General features: G+C 39.8%; 1 protein-coding gene and 1 long non-coding RNA gene across 4 annotated transcripts; one reads left to right on the top strand and one right to left on the bottom strand.

Annotated features, from left to right (window-relative positions):
• Window positions 1-632: 632 nt before the first annotated feature.
• On the bottom strand, window positions 633-17,279 carry LOC109980564 (alpha-1,3-galactosyltransferase 2). Of its 3 annotated transcripts, XM_020628946.2 has the most exons (6): window positions 16,956-17,039; window positions 15,854-15,935; window positions 15,675-15,755; window positions 5,211-5,306; window positions 3,941-4,078; window positions 633-3,805 (listed from the first exon to the last, which is right to left on the bottom strand). In XM_020628946.2, exons 2-6 carry the CDS (start codon window positions 15,856-15,858, stop codon window positions 3,121-3,123), a joined length of 1,005 nt encoding a protein of 334 aa, XP_020484602.2. In that variant the 5' UTR covers window positions 15,859-15,935; window positions 16,956-17,039; the 3' UTR covers window positions 633-3,120. The 3 variants fall into 3 exon arrangements, with proteins under 3 accessions (XP_020484602.2, XP_065810799.1, XP_065810800.1); XM_065954727.1 differs by lacking the exon at window positions 15,854-15,935 and having other exon boundaries at window positions 16,956-17,279; XM_065954728.1 differs by lacking the exons at window positions 5,211-5,306; window positions 15,854-15,935 and having other exon boundaries at window positions 16,956-17,279.
• Window positions 17,017-20,386, top strand: LOC109980566 (uncharacterized). The gene is made up of 3 exons (XR_002277839.3): window positions 17,017-17,125; window positions 17,201-17,295; window positions 17,383-20,386. It is a non-coding gene; the product is annotated as an uncharacterized lncRNA (long non-coding RNA).
• Window positions 20,387-20,482: the final 96 nt, after the last annotated feature.

Raw genomic sequence — 20,482 nt, 5'->3', positions numbered from 1 at the left:
TAATTTATTAAAATATATACTGAGTAGGGGTTGTATAGAAACACTATTGTGGTTGCAAAAACTGAAATTAAATCATGGTTATGTCATAGGTGATGTGTGTGTCACTTTTTTGTTTTGTTATGTTTTGTTTTGGGTGTGTGTGTGGGTTTTTTTATATGGGTTGCTTGTTTTTTGTTTTTGTTTTTTTCTCTATTACAAAAGAAATTGGGCAAATTAAGATATAATTATAACCATTTTGTTTTCTTCTTCTGCATTCTATTATTGTTTTGTATAACATTATAAAAAAAAAATAATAATAATGATGTAAAAAATGAACTATGTTCGGATAAATGAACTATGTTTGGATTGCCCAATAAACACAAAATTGCAACAAAAAAGACAGCATGGCTCCGTAGTAACAGGGTCCAGGTGCTAAACTGACTATTTCAAATGTTTGAGGCATTTCATAATGCCTCAAAGAAGACCAGTTGTTGAGCAACTGAAACCCTACAGTAAGCAAGACCAACCAAACCTAATCATCAAGTATTGCTGCTTTACTCGCGTCTCTGAAGTCTGTACTGGCAACATTTAAAAAAAAACAAAAAAAGCAACTTTCTCGTTTTAAATAAATACCACAGCCATGTTTTTTTAAATACATTTTTGTCTTACATTTAATAAGAAGAAAGAAAAGATGCCAAAAATATCCCTTTGAAGAACACAATTTATACTATTTGTATATATTTATATGTAGAACAGTTCCAGGCCATTATTTGAATTGTTAAATACATTCAAAGTTGCAAATTCAGACGCGATAAAATGAAGAGCATAAGAAAGAAGCAAACAGCAAATAAACAATGAATCAAAAAAGCAGCAAAGGAAACAAACTCTGAACTCTGTTCAGTGGCAAAATCAATGACAGTATAATAAGTTCACCACATGAGTTAATTGCAAAGTCCCGTTTCAAGAGTGAAGGATCCTTCTATTCTATTCAGTCAATTTAAACTGAATGAAAACCACTGGCTTCTACTGCACTTTTACAGATCTCAAAGTGTCAAACAAAAAAAAAAAAACACATTAAAACACACATTTCAATGAGTACTTTTAATTAATTATTCAAACTAATCACAAGTGCTCACTTGGCTCATTCTATTATCTTTACAAAGAGACAATTTAACATGAAATCGTTACATCCTGCTTCACTTCTCTGAGAAAAAGAGGAAGTGTCTAGATAGCAGTTATGACAGGAAGGAAGTTAACATGAGTTCTGAGTGATCTAAAGGTACGGCCTGAACTTTTAGTCGAGGTTAAGACTATGAACAGGTGGCATGTAGATTATTACTTTACTTTTAGAGTGCACATAGCATGTCTGCTGTCTGGGCTTTATCAGGATGGAGTGTTTATAACAGAACAAACACGCCAGCTTTAAGAACCTCCCTGATGAAGTCAAGATAGCTGGAAATGTGGGGTGAACAAAGCAGGGCAGGCTGAAGACGAGTCGTGCTACACCTTTAATTTAAATAAATAACATGTCACTATCCTTCAGTAAATATGATACTTTCAAGGTACTAAAGAACACAAGTTCACAATTTAAATATATTTACAAAAATCTGTAAAAAGCAATAATTTATCTTTGTAAGATTACCTAAAACCACTTCAAATGCAAGAAGATGTGTAGGCCCCTTTCTAGCACATTCCGGTTAACTTGGTTACTGTGACATGAATTTACACATTATGTACATTTACAATAAAGGAAAGCAGCATGTGCATGGAATAACCTGCGTCATAGAAAAGAAAATCAAATGCAAAAGCAAGCCTTGAAAGATACTATGGCTTAAGGTGTGGCTTCATTCGGAAAAATCATTACTTTCAGACGAGCAGATCAAATAAGAACCAGGTCGCCCTCCTGTTCAGACCTTTGTCTATCTAAATGGATTGGAATAGACCCTGAACTTGGATCAAGTTCAGGGTCAATAACAACATTTCTCTCTTACGTAGAAGGCCTATGTTCTGTTTAGACATCTTTCTTAACAATCACAATGGAAATTTTAAACAAATTGAAAGTTCCCAGCTGGCAGTAGCTCAGATAAGGAAGGACTGGAGTGGGATAAACAAATACATTTACATTCAGACAGTCAGTTAACAACTCAACTCTTCATAAAATGAACAGACTTTAAGGTACTAAAGAACACAAGTTCACAATTTAAATATATCAAAATCACGATGGTTATATTAAACAAATTAACAATCCCCAGCAGGCAGTAGCTCAGTCTGTAGGGATTTGGGCTGGGAACCGGAGGGTTGCCGGTTCAAGTCCCAGTGTGGACCAAATCTGGTAGCTGGAGCTCCCTCACTCTGGCATCTCTCCAATAGCACATTCCCATGTGCATGAGTATATTCCAGCCTGTGTGTGTATAGCATGACTTACAGAGTGTAAAAAAAGAAATTTTCCCTTGCAGGGATCACTAAAGTAAATCTTGATTCTCAAAGAGGGGGTCCCGTGGAATATTTGTGAATTGTATGACATAAAAATATGAGTAATGTAAATATTTAAATTGAAATCTTCTTTGATAAGGCTTAATGTGTGTTTTGAGACACTGTTAAATAAATTATGTGGTTTGTTCAGAGATTCCTACCATTGATTTGAATAAAGAGCAAATAATTCATCTTTAAAGTTAAATCACTTACTGAAAGTCAGTTTTAGAATACATGACAACATTTCTGGATTAAAATTAAGACTATGTCAATCTTGCAATGTTCATTTTCTCAAAGTTTATAAAATGAATTACTTAGAAAGTATAAATGTAGCCTAATTCTATCATTGCAAAGTACCTACATAGTACATTAATACATAGTATTAATATATGCTTATCAATGTTACGATAATGCGGGGGTCCTTGGAAAAATGACTCCCCTGAAAGGGGTCCATGGTCTAAAAAAGTCTGACAACCCCTGTTCTAGTGGACTTGTTACTGGCAGGGGCAGAAACAATTGGAAGTATTATAAGCTTGATAAACATTTTCTGGGAATGATTGAATGTCAGCTGGGATATGGGAAAAATGTAAACACTATATATCCCACTTCACTGGATATAGTATTCCATTACGAATAGCAGGTGATATTGTTCTTCACTCCAACAACACATTAGGGAACACGCAGTTTCTCGTATTGTTTTGGTGCCCACAGTAGTCGAGTGACTTGTATGTCATTCATGTAGCCAATACTAGGGTCCCAGCCGTACTCTGGAGAGAGCACCCTGCTGGGTTTGTGAAGCCATAGGTACTTGTTGAGATGGCTCTCATCGTGCCAAAGAGCCTCCACATTATTTTTTTTATCCTCCATGATGCTCTGATAGCATGCCTCAGTCAATGCCTTTACACTCTTCCACGAGCCTCCAAATACAGCAGCGTGATAGTAGAAATCCCCGGTTTCCATGTACGCCTTGGACTTGGGGTTACGGTCATAAGTAAACCTCTCTTTTGGAAGGTGGTAAAAGTAGGCATGGAGGAGTGCCACGGAATCTCCCAGAGCCTCTGAGCCAAATCTCCCTGTGAACACCTGATCCACATCAAAGCAGAAAACGTGAGTAGAGTGGTGGCGGATATCGGACTCAATGGTGTCTGCTATCGTCTTCATTCGCATCATTGAGATGTCCTGCCACCTGGAGTGCCTCTTCACGTTGATGATTCTCATGGTTCGCAGATGAGGAAGCTTGATGTCAGGAACCTTTTGTGGCATGTCCGTAAATACATAATATATGACAGGCAAACCCAACATAAAGTAATGCTCCGACGAGTTCAGGAAGTCCCAGAGGTAAGCATCCAGGTACCTTTGGCAGAATAAGAGATAAAAAGATGAGTTGTTTGTTTGTTTTTTAATCTAAGTAACTACAGCAGTTGAATATGAATGCACTAAATACATGTTAGTCGGCAGAGCAGGATGTGTTTTTTATATGTTAACAAACCTGCCAACTGCAAACACTGTTAAAGCCACAGAGGCTCCTTCTGTCTGGTGCCTCTGGTCCCAAATCTCAGAGTTAAACATCCCATCCCAGATGATGGGAGCCCTCCATGGTGTGCATGTTTGCACATCAAGTCTGGCGCTTAAACACAGAAAGAATGTTTCATTAAAATGTAATTTAGTTGGCAAGGATGTGATTCTGTTTGAGACATTTTTAGTGATTCTCTAATCAGTGCGTCTTTAACGTTTAAAAATAAAAAATAAACTAGCTCAAACAATACTCTTTGTTCAATACACCTTTTCAAGCCTTTATTTGCTGACATGTAGCTCAGCTCAACAGGTACCGGATATACGGATGAGGAAAAGAGGCACCCTTGCACCTTGAAACATGCCATGTCATAAAACGCTTGTTAAGCACTTTGTGATGTACATCTGTAAAATGTATTGTAAAAATGAACACAACTTTTAACTGTAAAAGTTATTAGTTTAAGTATGTTCAATTGTATGTCTTCCAGTTGCTTATGAAGCAGAATCAAACAAATTGCAGTCTCATCTACACAATTTATTCGGCAATGTTTTTGGTATATAATGTAATAACACCAAAGCTGTTAATGTGTTCAAATGGTCTGTAAATACACAGAGCAGTGCATGTGCGGGTTCAGCTCCAGATGGTTCTGATCACATCAAAAGGCTAGCTCTTTCCTCCTGTCTGTAAGCCGACTCATCCCCGATGAGACCGATGACGGTGGTGTCGTCTGCAAACTTCAACAAACTAAGTGATGAATTAAAGGACTGCTGTCGTTCTACTAAGCTTAACGGGCACAGCCAGGGCTGCACAACACCTATGTGTGCACTGTCCCAATGATATTCAATAACTAACCATTACAATTACTGTTCTAGCAAGTTTGTCTAATTCTGATTCACATTGTTAAGTAGCAACATAATGTGTATTTTACTTGCTGGTTCAGTCATTGAACTCAAGATTGCAAACAAGTGGCACTAACACCAATCATCAGAACACACACATATCATGAACTTTATTTAACCAGGGAAGAAACTTGAGTTCAAAATCTATTTTTCAAGAGTTTTCAGACAGCAGCACACATACACAACAGACTTCCTGTAGTTATTCAGTGCCCACTTGTCTTGTGATATGTCTGCTTCTCAGCATGCTGGTGTTAAGATGTGAATTGAAATGATGGCACTACTGGTTTGCGTGGCGAAACACAACTGTGATCACATGCTAGTTGAAGAAAAGATCTAAGAGGCCTTACCCGAGGTTGAGGCTTTCATCCACGCTGTTGTCCAGAGTCAGCATCTTTGCACTTGCTAAATGGCATTTTTCCATCGGTTTTAAGACTGGAAAAAGTCTAAATATAGAAAATAGATTTACTTATAATATTTTTTTCATTTTTGGCCACAATGCTGGTTTCCAATTTAACTACCTCTGCAAAAATAACCCAGTTTGTTAATTCATTGTGTCAACATTTAAATATTAATGGATAATCACCACAATAAAGAATGACACCATAACTACTTTTTATCACTGCCTCTGAGGTTTATGCAGTCTTTTACTAATACACATAATACAGGCTTGCAAACAGAAGGCTGATCTGACCTAAGGACCTTCTCTGGACTGGACAGGTAGCCAATCATAGTTTGGAATAATGTGGTCAAACTTGAGTTAGCCAATCAGCTTTAAAGTTGGTTTCACTGCAGGATTCCTACACTAGTCACGCTTCTTGCTGCCCACAATTATATCCTAGTGTAATCAGGACTCACCCAAACCCATTACTACAAACCAACAAGAAATTAATATTTTCTAAGGATTACTATTTCAAATTGTACACTTCTAGCTCTCCTAACCCTGATGCCATGCAGGACTTTTTTAGGGGCCTAAATATTCCACCCCTTTCCCCTGATCCCCAGAGGTTTCTGATCTTGACAAGCCAATCACACAACAATTAATCATGGAAGCCATTAAATCTCTTCGAACTGGGAAATCACCAGGCCCAGATGGCTTGCAGAGTGAATTTTATGCCACATTCTCTACACAGTTAACCCCTATCCTGTCAGCCATGTTTTCAGATTCGCTGGGATTAGGAGTTCTCCCATCTACTCTAAACCAAGCATCTATAACATTATTGGCAAAAAAGAACAAAGACCCATTAGATTGTGGATCTTATAGGCCTATCTCCCTGTTAAATACCGATTACAAAACAAAAGCTAAGGTTTTGGCTTGTCGCCTGGATGATGTTTTTCCCAGTGTAATATCTACAGACCAGACAGGTCAAACAAAGACGCTCATCAAACAAAGACACTCCTTCTTCAATATCCAACGGTTGTTCAACATTATGTATTCTCCCTGTCAGGGTTTCTCAGAATGTCTTCTCTGCATGGATGCAGAGAAGGCCTTTGATAGAGTAGAGTGGAACTACCTATTTGAAACTCTGGCAAGGTTTGGATTTGGCAAAACATTCCTATCCACGCTCTCTGAACTTGGCATCTCAGGATCTGCCCTCTGCTGGTTCGTGTCCTACCTCTCTGGGCGATCCTTTAGAGTGTCGTGGAAGGGAGAAGTGTCCAAAGCGCACAGTTTATCCACAGGGGTACCTCAAAGGTCAGTGCTTGGTCCCATTCTCTTCTCCATATACACAAGCTCACTTGGTTCAATAATCCGCTCTCATGGCTTTCTCATACCACTGCTATGCTGACGATACCCAGCTCTTCCTGTCATTCCCGCCAGACGATGTGGTCTCAGTCTCAGCAAGAATCTCGTCATGCCTTGCTGATATCTCTAAATGGATGAATGAACGCCACCTTCAACTCAATCTTTCAAAGACTGAGCTCCTTGTTATCCCAGCCAGTCCTCTATGCAACCACAGATCAATATCCAGCTTGGAACAACCAAACTCATGCCCACAAAGTCTGCCCGGAACCTAGGTGTCATGATTGATGACCAGCTAACTTTTAAGGTTCAAGTAGCCTCGATTGCCCGGTCATGTCGATTTGCCCTGTATAACATCAGGAAGATCAGACCTTACCTGTCAGAACATACTACATAGCTCCTGGTACAGGCTCTTGTGATATCACACATTGATTATTGCAACTCTCTACTGGCAGGTCTTTCTACATGCACTATCAAACCCCTGCAGATGATACAAAATGCAACAGCATGACTGGTCTTCAACCTTCCTAAACGAGCACGTCACTCCGCTGTTCATCTCCTTACACTGGCTCCCAGTTACTGCTCGGATCAAATTTAGAACTCTGCTGCTCGCTTACAAAACAGCGTCAAAAACGACTCCTCCATACTTTAACTCTCTCATCAGGTCTACACTCCCTCCCGCCCACTACGCTCTGCAAATGAAAGGCGTCTGATCCAACCTTCACAAAAGGGTCCTAAGACGCTGACTAGACTCTTCTCCTCTGTTGCCCACCGGTGGTGGAATGAAATTCCATACTCCATTCGATCTGCAGAGTCCTTCTGCACCTTTAAGAAAAAACTAAAGACCCAGCTCTTTAATGAATACCTACTAACTTAATGATGATGGTCTCGATATAATGGATGATGATGATGGTAGTGACGATGGTTTTTGTTTGATAAGGACGACTTATAAGATGATTTCTATACTGATTAGAGCTCTCAAGAACTGCCGTCAATGTTGTGCTTTGCCTCTGTGCAATGCCTGTCAGCACCTGCGTGTCCAATCAGACTCAAAGCTGATCGTTTGCTCTTACTGACATTGTTACCTTTTTTTCTAGATCCTTGCTTGTGTTGTATTTACTCTCTGATGTACGTTGCTTTGGATAAAAGCGTCTGCTAAGTGAATTGTAGAATGTGCGTCCGACATTCTTTGCTCCAGTTTTAAGTGGTGCATCTGTTACGCACACTGAATTATTGTATTATTACAATGTGGGTTCCATAAGAAAGGTGTTTTTATTCACAGCATTCGTAACTGCAAACACAACAGAAAGACAGTCTTGTATGAGAATCGGCATATAGTGCTGCTTTGCGATACAACTGTGCTTACTTCCTGCAATACACAGGGAACAGCTACAAATGACTGACTAAACAATATAACTTTGCTATCAGTCTCCAAACATAACAAACGCTTGACAGCAAATATTAAATGTATAGTTTTGTCTTCACAAATAACTATTTCTGTGAACCAACAATGCATATTCAAAATTGAATGCTGAAATAAGAGATATTGAAGTAAAAAGTACTTTGTTTGTAAGTCAGTTTCCAATGCAGCACAACAGCGCTCCATGCACCCAAGTTCCCCAAAGCTCAACAGCCCTTCCTTGCTCTAAAGTTAAATCAAACCAGATTCCCCAGAGTTTTCCAGTTCCTCACTACTCTGACAGGAAACTAGAGCAAAAGGAAAGCGAAGCCTCGCTAGTCCAAGCATTGAAAGAATCCCTGGCAATGACTAGACTTCCAGCACCAGAGCCGTTTATGTTTACAGGAGACCCTCTCATATTCACAGAGTGGAGCACCTGCTTTAAGGCTCTAATTGAGACAAGTTGTACAGATCCAGCACATAAGTTGTTCTATTTGAAAAAATACATAAGTGGAGAAGCACTTTGTGTGTTAGAAGGAACATTTTATCGGAGTGATGAGGAAGCGTATGCACAGGCTTGGGATGCTCTGAACAAACGCTATGGCCACCCCTTTGTAGTTCAAAGAGCTTTCCGGGGAAAACTGAGCAGCTGGCCAAAGATTGGACCAAAAGAATCTCTTAAATTAAGAGAGTTCAGTGATTTCCTCATCTCATGTAAGAATGCCATTCCCCATGTGCAAGGTCTCAGGGTTTTAGATGATTGTGAGGAAAATCAGAAATTATTACTGAAACTTCCTGACTGGGCAACAACCCGCTGGAACCGGTACGTTATACAGGAGGGTAATACATGGTACATTCCTCACCATGGAGTGTACCACCCAAGGAAGCCAGAGAAAATTAGAGTTGTCTTTGACTGCTCTGCCAGATTTGAAGGCACCTCTCTTAACGACCACCTACTGACAGGACCGGATTTGACCAATGCTCTGGCTGGAGTGTTGTGTAGATTTCGCCAAGGTCAAATCGCAATCATGTGCGATGTGGAGAAAATGTTCCACCGCTTCCATGTTAGCCAAGAAGATCGTGATTTCATAAGGTTCCTGTGGTGGAAAGATGGGAACACAGACACTGAGCCCAAGGAATATCGCATGCGGGTGCATATTTTTGGAGCGGCATCTTCTCCAGGATGTGCCAACTATGGCATGAAACATCTCGCCAGTGAATATGAAAAAGACTACCCTTTGGCAGCCAGCTTCATTCGCAAACATTTCTATGTGGATGATGGGCTCATCAGCGTGGATTCAGTTGACCATGCAAAACAGCTGGTCAATGAAAAACTGCGCTTACACAAATTTGTGTGCAACAACAGAGAGGTCCTGGATGCCATTCCAGAGACGGAAAGAGTGACAGGAAAGATGTAAATCTCAGCTACAATGAGGTTCCAATGCAGAGTGTACTTGGAGTAAAGTGGACTCTAGATGCTGATGTGTTCTCATTCAGCGTCGTCCTCAAAGAAAAGCCAGCCACACGACGAGGAATCCTAGCAACAGTGGCAAGTGTGTATGATCCACTAGGATTTCTCTCTCCCTACATCTTGTACGGAAAACAAGTGCTGCAAGAAATGTGCAAGCGTGGTGTTGGATTGGACGAGCCTGTTCCCCCTGCACTCAAGACCAAATGGGAAACATGGCTCTGTGACCTGAAAAATCTTCAAAAAATTCAAATACCAAGATGTCTCATTCCTGAGAATCACGGTACAATCCAAAAGATGGAGCTACATCATTTTTCTGATGCAAGCAGCAGTGGTTATGGACAATGTTCATATATCAGGATTGTTGCCGACGAACAAATACATTGTGCACTGGTCATGGGTGAGGCCCGAGTGGCCCCCACAAACATTGTCACCATCCCACGCCTTGAGCTCACTGCAGCTGCAGTTTCTGCTGGAGTAAGCAACTTCCTCAGAACAGAGCTTGAGCTGAAGATAGATGAAGAGTTTTTCTGGACAGATTCACAGGTGGTGCTCGGGTACATTAAAAATGAAGCTCGGCGCTTTCATGTTTTTGTTGCCAATTGCGTCCAGAAAATAAGAGACACTACAGATCCAAGACAATGGTTCTACATTGAAACAGATCAAAATCCAGCAGACCATGCGTCTAGGGGTCTCAAGGTGGCAGACTTGGTTGACTCAAACTGGCTCACTGGACCGAAGTTTTTATGGGAACGGGAAATTGTCAAGATTCAACATTCTCCAGAACTTCTCGTTGGTGATCCAGAGGTAAAGGTTCTGAAGACAAATGCTCTTGAAAATGACAGCTTTCTTGCAAGGTTCTCAAGATTTTCTGACTGGAATACAACCCTCAATGTTGTCGCAAGGATAAAAAGACTGGCAAAGAGGGACAAGTCAGGGCCCATTAGTGTGGAAGAGAGAACATTGGCAGCTTTTGCACTCATCCAGGCAGCACAAAGAGAAGACTTTGAAGAGGAGCTGAAATGGTTTACTCAAAAATCAGCTAAACTACCAAAAACTCGTAAGATGTTCCAACTTGATCCCATCCTCGTTAATAACTTGCTTAGGGTTGGAGGGCGGTTGAGAAAGTCTTCTGCATCTTTTGAGCTGAAACATCCAGTAATACTTCCTAAGGAAGGCATTATCACACAACTAATACTTGATCATTATCACAAGAAAACACAACATCAAGGCCGAGGCCAAACATTGAACGAACTCAGGGCCAGCAGATATTGGATAATAGGTGCCAGTAGATCCTTCACCCCCTTTCTCATACACTGGACTTGACTGTTTCGGCCCCTTCTATACAAAACATGGTCAGAAAGAATGTAAGCGATATGGCCTGTTGTTCACGTGTTTAAGCTCCAGAGCCATTCACATTGAAATGTTAGAGGATCTCACTACTGATGCATTCATAAATGCTTTGAGATGCTTTATAGCAATCAGAGGAGCAGTAAGACAGATTCGATCTGACCAAGGTACGAATTTTGTCGGGGCAAAGAGGCAATGAGTTGGAGAAAAGTCTATTGAAGCTAGACAAAGAGAGGATTTCCACCTATCTGGCTCAAAACCAATTCGACTTCCTAATGAATGTTCCTGAAGCAAGCCACAGGGGTGGTGTTTGGGAACGCCAGATCCGGACAGTCAGGAGTGTAATGAGGTCTGTCCTGGCACAAGTCATAGGAAGGCTAGATGACTCTTCACTGAGAACATTCTTCTATGAAGCCATGTCGATTGTGAACAATCGCCCACTAACCACAAATACAATCAGTGACCCCAAAAGTGTTGAGCCTCTGACGCCTAATCATTTACTCACGATGAAGAAATCTCTTCCCCTGCCGCCTCCTGGCAATTTTGTCAGAGAAGATTTGTACGCCAGGAAAAGATGGCGGAGGGTGCAATATCTGACAGAACAATTCTGGAGCAGGTGGCGCAAGGAATACTTGACCAACATATGCCTAAGACAACAGTGGCATGCGCCCAAAAGAAATGTACGAGTTGGGGATGTAGTGATTGTTAAAGATGACAATACTCCAAGAAATGAGTGGAAACTAGCCAGAGTAGTTGAGACAAGTGAAGATGATGATGGTCTTGTGTGAAAGGTTAAAATCCAAATAGGAAAGAGAGATTTAGGAAAGAAAGGTGAACGCTTGAAGCCACTTTCTTTTCTTGAACGTCCAGTTCAAAAACTAGTGGTTCTAGCTGAGGATAAATCCTAAACTACAAGTGAAATACTACTAAAATTAGACAAAATAAATACAAAAAGGAGTATAGTTTGTTGGGTTGAGAGTCAATATTATTAATGTCATTGAAGCTCTAATGACTTGAAGATTGATTGTTAATTCGAAAATTACTTGATTTAAATGTTTGGTTGGGACATATGATGAATATAAATCTTTGTAATTTTGGTGGCAGTGTAGCTGTCGCAGAACATTATATTTCTTTGAACAGGATTTGTTGTAATTACAGAGAAAAGGTTTTATTTTGAAATGTGTTCAGATTCTATGCTCTGTTACTGACACCTACTGGTCTAATTGTGTATTGCGCTGAGTGTTCAGCATGCAGTGTTCACATGTTTAATTGGAGCAATAAAAACGTGCTGCCAGACGCTACAGATGAAGGAGACGCATCTGTGAAGAACTTTAAAAGACTGCAAAGCCTAAACATTTCTGGTTAGAAGGCGCACACGGTATGTAATTGTATTTTTATTTGTAAAGGACATTTTGTTTAGCTTTTGTATAGTCATCCGTGCTCATAAATGCTTGTGTCTTTATTTACTTCATTTTAGTTTTTCACGGTGTTTGCTGACAAAAGGAAAAGAATAAATATTGGTCAAACATCAGTTGGAGCGTGGCTTATCTGTACCAGATGAAGAAACTTTGGGAGCAGTTATATGGTATCTTATAAACATTAAACCTGTGTACGAATACAGTCATGCCTGCTTAACATAGCTAGCGCACTTCACGTGTTGAAGGAGGCTACCGATGCTAGCGCTAGTTAGCTTTCATGTTATTTGACATACACAACATTTCTAACATGCAAACATTACTAAACACATGAAGATGTACTTAAACTAAATGTTTTCGCTGCTTGTGCACTTATATCTCACCTGCAAACACAACAGAAAGACAGTCTTGTATGAGAATCGGCATATAGTGCTGCTTTGCAGACCGTCTGATGCGATACAACTGTGCTTACTTCCTGCAATACACAGGGAACAGCGCCAGTTGTTGACATTCAATGCTTCTACTGACACCTACTGGCCACAATAAATATTTTCCTGCAGGTATTACAGCCTAAGCAGGTGAATCTCTCCTAGTCACACAAGTCATCTTAATGACATTTAACCAGAAAAATAATAGTGGGGGGCACGAATGTAATAATATAACTGATAACCAATAATCACAGGCATAGTCTTAGCTACTAAAATACCCAGGGTGCCACACACCGTGCACACCTTTCTAAATCCAAATTAGCTAGAATGTATCCACAAATAAATCCTACATGTGACAGATGTAAGACTGTGGATGCAACACTAATCCACATGTTTTGGTTATGCCCTAACTTAGAGGTGTTCTAGAAAGCTATTTTCGAAGCCCTCTCTACAATTCTGGCTCTTAGAATTGACCCGGACCCCCTTATGTCTCGTTTTGGAGTAGTTCCTGAGGGGACGCAGCTACCAATCGGGGGAAAAGAGTTAGCTTTTACCACCCTCTTGGCTCGCCGCCTGATACTCCTGAAGTGGAAGGATACTGCCCCACCTTCAATTTCTCATTGGATAAGGGATGTACTTATTAACCGGAAACTTGAGAAAATCAGATGCACACTGCGTGGTTCTGAGAAGAAATTCAATGAAATCTGGAGATCGTTCCTGACATTCTTTGGCAAACCTTCCACACATGTACAGGAATAAATAGTGAATTTGCTTTGCCTTGACCCTTGACACATTCTATTTTCTGACCTGGTCATGCTGCTTCTGGCTTTTTTTAAATTTTCTTTTTTTATTCCACCTTATCTATACATCAGACTATTATTATTATTAATACTTATTTGTGTATATTTATGTTTATTTTATTTATTTTTCACCAAGTGCCTCAACAATTAGTCTTTCATCTTAGCTGTCAACAGAATATGGCAAGAGTGAAAGAGTCTTTATACGTGAGTGACAGCAAGGGGTGGGGGATGTATGGGGGTGGGATCTGTTTGTGTTAATGTGTGTAATTATCCAAAATTCAATAAAAATAACTTTGAAGAGCAAAGCCGGCTTAGTACCCCCAGGGGCCCCTGGGCACTGAAGCTCATGTACCCCTCACGATACAATTTTTTTTTTTTAAACCTTTAATTACACATAATTGGTTCGCTAGCCTGTCGCTGAGCACAGATATGCTCGTTCAGCAGCGCCCTCCTATACTCTAACACACATTCATACATCTTAACCAAAAGTCGTGTTAACTGAATATTCTCCGCCTTTGACAATTTTTTTTTAACAATGACTGAAAAATCGGAAGGCTGTCTGTCATTTTGACGGATTAGTATCACCGGGTGTTCACAACTCCTTCCTAACTCTCACACAGCGCTGTCATCAACCACATATAAAGCACCTGCAGTAGACCTCCCAGTCCAGTTGGTGGCGAGTGTGCATAATTAACTAGTTATTGTTTTCTTCTGTAGGCTTTCTGACCTCACGTGCAAGACATCGTTGTCTAGCCAGTGTTGCAAAGATGGCGACTTTCTCGCTAAATCTGGCGACTTTTTATGCCAACAGCTACTAGCGACAAATCTACCGACTTTTTCTGGTGTTATTGGAGACTTTTTTGGTGTAAGAAACTGACGTGAAAGTACATATTGCTCTGCAGTTACTGTCCTCAACGAGCAGCGGGTGCTGCTGTGAGCCCCTCCCCCTCAGTGGCGGTTCTAGACCACTTTTACGGAGGGGGCCAAACAGGGGCCAGTTGTTTTGTCAGAGGGGAACATTAAACCCAGGTCAAAAAAAGACAAGATGGTCTCTTTAAAAAATATATAAATATTATGCCAAATAATAGCGCATATCATTAAATACCATGACTCATATTTGTTTCAGTAACAGTATTTAATACTAGATTGTGAGTCCGGTTGTTGAGTCTAATACTGAGTATGTGTTTCTAGGGGGGCTCTTCCTTTTGGAGGGGTGGCCACAGGGGGGACCAAGCTCAGTGTTACGGGGGCACTGGCCCCAGTTGGCCCCTGCCTGGAACCGCCCATGCTCCCCCTTCCAAAAGCACTCACTGGCTGTCAGTCTAGCCTCCTGCAGCAGACCCAGCTGCAGTCAGAGCAGAGAGGAGACCTAAGCCACTCTGCGTCCAGACTGCAACAAAGCTGCTGCTGTTCCCGCCCTGGCTTACAGAGCTACGTGTAAATGTTTCTTCACTTTCACACAAAAATAAAACACTGCATTTGACGAAGATAAAGAGATAAATATAAAGACAAACTTTATTGATCCCCCCATTGGTGGAATGGGGGACTCGCACAGTCTTTTCATTAAATTTGATATTCTAACATTTAACAATACAGGACAAAATGTATTTATGTTAAGTAGTTCTAAGCATTAAAGGCATGAAACCAGAAAAATGTTTTAGTTCATATTTGGAAAATGGCAAATTAGGTGATGACTTCATTTAGCGACTTCTCGCGACTTTTAGGACAGCCAATAACTACTTTCCTCATTGAGGAGTTGGCAACACTGCTCACAGTCAGTCAGTCTCACAGTAGCCTCGCGCAGCAGTCCCAGCTGCAGTCAGAGCAGAGAGGAGTCTAGCGGCTGGTTGTTTTCATATCATGGTTAAACTATATAGCTGGTGTGCTTCGGCACGGTACAGTTCATGCACGAGCACAAGTATGCGGGTACACAACGTTGACAGCCTTCATTCAGGAGAAATCCCGGAGTAATACGGATCATTTTTTTAGTCATCTGATGCATATTTATTTCCCCCACTCCCATCGCAGAGTTGCCCGTATGGTAGATACGGGGTTGTTGAAGAGGACTCACCCAAACCTGATATTAAACAAAGTAACTACAGCAGCTAGACTCCACCCTTTAACTTGTGATCTTTGATCCACGATGTCCCATTTCTTAGTCTTAGTGTTGACCAAAGTGACACTAAATACAAGCTTGTGTTTGTACTCACCGAGATATGAAGTAGAGAACACAAAACGCAGTGGAGAAACAGATCACACATTTCAAAACACACTTCATCTTCTGGAAGTACCTGAGGAATAAGTAGAAAGACAGTCTGCGTCAAATTAAACCAAACATTGGAAATGAGCAAGAACAGTTAAAATAAGAGTTGTTAATAAGTTATGATACCCCATCGTTGAAGAACGCAGGAGCCAGACCTCTGATGAGTCTGATGTCTAAGATAGTGAAGGCAGTTTCACAAACAGCTATCCTAAGAAGAGAGACGGTTTTATACTAGTTTCATTTCTAAAACATTTTCATAGCAGTAATTAAAAACAAGAAACTATATTTCTCTGTCCATTAGCCTTGAAACACACCCATGGCCATACCCTGGCTTTCATGCTTGTCAGATGACACGGATGAAATGTAGGGTAAATTAGCCACATGTGGGACACCTAAGCTCAGGTGAGTGTAGGTCTTCCTACAACAAATGAAAGTCAATAAAACTAAGAGTTAACACAAGTTGTGATGTCGTGTGATCAAAATAACATGACTTTCTTAAATGTCCAATCATAGACTAGAATGATACAAGCTTCAAAAAGGAAGTATAAAGCATGAAAACCACCCAAAGGTCAGGGACATACTGTTTAGACAAACTTAATGTTAAGGATATACATTTCTTATAAATAAAACAATCCTATTTTTTTTTTATCTGGATTTTTTTATGATATGCTTGTTCATCAAAAAATATTATATAATGTTGAAAAAGGTTGAAACAATTGAATTCTATAAATTAGACACTTCCTGCTCCAAGAATAAGTGACAAGAAAGAAGAACGAGAGTGAATCAGAACTGATAGATGAAGATAGATTCCAGTGTATTAGCAATTACTTAGCCTAATGAAAACTAAGGATTTTGTTATTTAAATATTAAGATATTAAAAAGATACTTCTTCCTTTAGGCTATAGGCCTACTTATTTCTTCCGGATGTGTAACACCCTTGTGATGAAATCTAAAATAAATTAAAACACTTTTTAAAGGACATCAATAAAGCAGACCACCAAAACAAAAAAACAAAACATTTTTTGCGCACAAGCGTATATTTTTATTTTCTATCACTTATCTCAAACGTATAACAAAAATGTTTTTTAAATGTCTAAAAAGATTAACGGGGCACAATGTGCTGCAAAATGAGTTTCATAAAGACTAGATAGTCTAATTAATATTTTGTCCATTAAACAAAATAGACTTCTTATCCGCAAAGAGACATTTAAAAGTGTAAATAACCTACCTGTGAGTCCCGTAGAAAAATATAGCCGGTGGTACCAGAGACGTTCCTTTTCGAGGGCATAAAGGAGTAGGGACAGAGAGGCGGTGTTTTGGTTCCCAGGCGGAAGGAGAGGGACGGTGCACACCCTCATCCATGCCGGCTGTTTTGTTTGTTTGCGTCTGGGAAAATTGGTAAGGAAACATGCTTCGTTTTTTAAAATGTTTTATAAAGAGAAGGTATTAATACCAGTAATATTGTGTTTCCAGTCGTCATTTGGTCGCGCTGTTCGGACACATCAGGTGTGACTTCAGGGGCTGATCACCAAGTCAGTGTCTCTGGTGTGTAGCGGAGCTTGCGATCGGTGAGACAAGTTTTGAATGTGGTTTTAATTTAGTTTTACTTTAATGGTTATGAAGTCATGTACTTATGCCCTGTCCTCCATTTTTAGCAAAGTCACCGGATGTTGTACTTGGCGGGTGTTGCTGGGAAGGTTTGGGCCCCGCACATCAGGTACGCACAGAGATATGTATTTGTTTTTGTCTATGGCCACTGTGTAATTGATGTTGAGGATATGGTTTTGTATTATGTTTATTGTGGGATTAGTGAAATGTATTAAGATGACCTGTCTGTGTGGGAGAATAATTGGATCATCCTATAACAGTGCTTGTTAGGACGGATAGATAGAGGTTCACAGATTTACTGTTAGATAAGATATCTCAAGTGTATTTTATATTACGCTCCACCTCAAACGATCTCTGTTGACTACATCGCTTTTTAAATAATGTTGAGCATCGCGAGCTGTCAGATGACTTCATTAGTTGTGTGTTTTAGTTGATTAGTTAATGTTTGTTTAATGAATTTACTTTAAAGATAAGAGAGGCTGCAGGAAGCTCGCTGCAGAAAACACTGAGACAAATTGAAACAGAAAAACTAAAAACTGTTACTTCAAAAGGACATAACAACTTTCAGAGATACTAAATACAACTTTTAGCCTCTGAAAAATTAAATATTTAAGAATACAGAACATTAACATTAGATCATAACTATTCGGTATGTCTGGAGATTTAAATAACATGCTGATGTGCCACATGTCCGTAATTGCGCACAGCAGACGCCCTGAGGCCAGAGACTACATGTGACATAATAACGAATAAAGAAATCTGGAGGCTGTAAGACGGAGTCAGGACCTTCTTGTATGTAAGTGTTAAATTCTTGTTTGGAAAGAAGGCTAAGAACACAACAACACATAAGAAAAGGAGAGAAAAGTGGTGTAAGAGAAAACAGCTGCTCGCGTCAGCAGGTAAAGTCTATTAATTTAATCAGAATTATAATATTGCAGGTCAAAACTGATGGAATGGTAGGCTATTAAACCTACACAATTTATTTTCATAAATCTAGCAGAAGAAAATCGACTTTTAAACAGCTCAAAATGAAATATAATAACATAATAGGCTCCTATAGATTTATAGTTAACTTCATTCAGAGTTTATTTGAATGTGCATTAACTTTATCCCCAACATAAAGCTGTATTCACACACACAGGCTAAATGTCCTCTCACCTTTATCCTGTTTAGTTTATAAATTAACATGAATTAAATTAACATTTCCCGACGTTAATGTAGCATAGGCTCTAATTCCCTACGGAGTAATGCAGCCCCTTTATACCAACTTAAAGATAAAATAGTTAGTTTTACACTGTAGTAGGCTATTGCCATCCTAACATATCATATTAAAACAACCTGGATTTTTATTCAGACAAACGGTGACTCTTCACTAACACACTGAATGAAAGAATGAGGACATGAAATGGCGTTTCTGGCTCTGGAAGAGGGAGAAGACTGAGAGAAACTCGGACTCAGTCACAAACTCAGTTACCATAGTAACTGACTCAGGTAAAGTAGCCTCTCCCTCTGAAATGGGCTGGAGTTACCCCTCTTTCTCGGGTTTGAGTGACCTCCTCTTCTGAAACGGAATACCCAGAGTTTCCCTCATTTCAGGGTTAACTGACTCAGAGTTTACACAAAACCTTCTTTCAGAAACGGGCCCCAGATCTGTTCATGTATTTAGATGTTTTCAAACCTTGGAGACGGTTCACACTTCACGGTTCTTGTCCTGATTTTAGCTCCTTGTTTTTTATTTTGTTGTTTCTTTGTTTTCATGGCTTACTCTCATTCGAAAAAATGCTATGAGTGTATTTACTAACAAATATGATGTATTCTGCATTTTGGTTAATATTCAATAAATAAAACAACACTTTGAGGGTAAAATACTGGTGTGTACAGATGTCAATTGTGTAATTTGTTGTGAATTACTTGGCTTGTGACTTCTGTAGCATTAATGCACAGTATCTGCTGTTAACATGGCATACTATACAATGAAACAGTCTACTAGATGTTCTATGTGTAGTGTAAATAGTGATATCAGTTCACACAGAAGAAAATATTTTGTGCTTGCAAGAATTCCAGTTACCAAACCTGAAAACTGAAAGGACAACATTTGAGAATTTTGCTAGATCGTCCTTTTATTAACAATTAAAACCCTTTATGCCACTTATATGTCAGTTCACATTTAAGACTCGGTAGTTCCCAAAATATAAGCACTTGCAGTCCAATCAGTAATGGTTAAAAAACAGTTGGGTGTTATGTGCCTTGCTTTAATGGTCAACTTGCAGGTTGGAGATGCCATTGAATCAATGAATCTGAAGTTGTGTTGTTCTCCAGTTGGTTAATGTAAGTCCAATATTTGCTATCTGTTCGATCTGTCTTTGCTGGTTTCTGGTGGAAGTATTTGGTTCCTCTGTAGCTGCTAAAGCCTCACTCTGCAGTTAGTCATTAACTGTTTCTGTTCGCTGTTGGCAATCACCTGATCACCTTGATCAGTGCTCAGGAAGTGCCCTTGCACCTCTCCAGCTACCAGACCAACTTCCAGATTTGGTCCGCACCGGGACTGGCGACCCTCCGGTTCCCAACCCAAGTCCCTACGGACTGAGCTACTGCCGCCCCCAAATATATTACGGGAGGTAGAACTTTCAGTTATCAGGCCCTTCTTTGGAATCATCTACCAGTCAGGGTCAGGGAGGCATACACACTCTGTATTTTTAATAGTAGCCTTAAAACTTTCCTTTTCTTTGATGAATCGTATATAGTTAGAGCTGGTTTAGGTATGTACCAGCTCCTATGCTGCTACAGGCTTAACCTGCCAGGGAATTCACATCGTATTACTGCATGTCACTTTCTGTACATCTTCATGAGATAACTTTTGATTTGAATTGGCACTATACAAATGAAAATTGATCGATAAAATGATATACTTATATTATTAAAACTTAACTCAAGTTTCCCCACTCATAATTTAAATTGTCCTTGTGTATCTTTTACTGCATGTGACTTTATTGTTTTGAGTCATGCTACTTTTGGCCTCTGTACATTAAAATGCTGTCTGTTGAAGGTGAAGATGACTTTGTGTTATAGCCTGTGAATAATTCCCAACTTCCTGGCTCTAACAGGTTTAATCTCAAACATTCAGTTTTGACTCTTTTAAAATGCGGT

The sequence above is a fragment of the Labrus bergylta genome, chromosome 5, assembly GCF_963930695.1.
Source record: "Labrus bergylta chromosome 5, fLabBer1.1, whole genome shotgun sequence".
NCBI classification, from domain to species: domain Eukaryota; kingdom Metazoa; phylum Chordata; class Actinopteri; order Labriformes; family Labridae; genus Labrus; species Labrus bergylta.
This window is presented reverse-complemented; position numbering and strand designations above follow the sequence as displayed.

Coding starts and splice junctions, on each gene's coding strand:
- LOC109980564 (XM_065954727.1), bottom strand. CDS start 17,137: ATGTTTCCTTACCAATTTTCCCAGACGCAAACAAACAAAACAGCCGGC. Junction 5,307..15,674: donor GTTCTCTACTTCATATCTCG/GTGAGTACAAAC, acceptor TTCTATATTTAG/ACTTTTTCCAGTCTTAAAAC. Junction 4,079..5,210: donor GATGAAAGCCTCAACCTCGG/GTAAGGCCTCTT, acceptor TCTGTGTTTAAG/CGCCAGACTTGATGTGCAAA.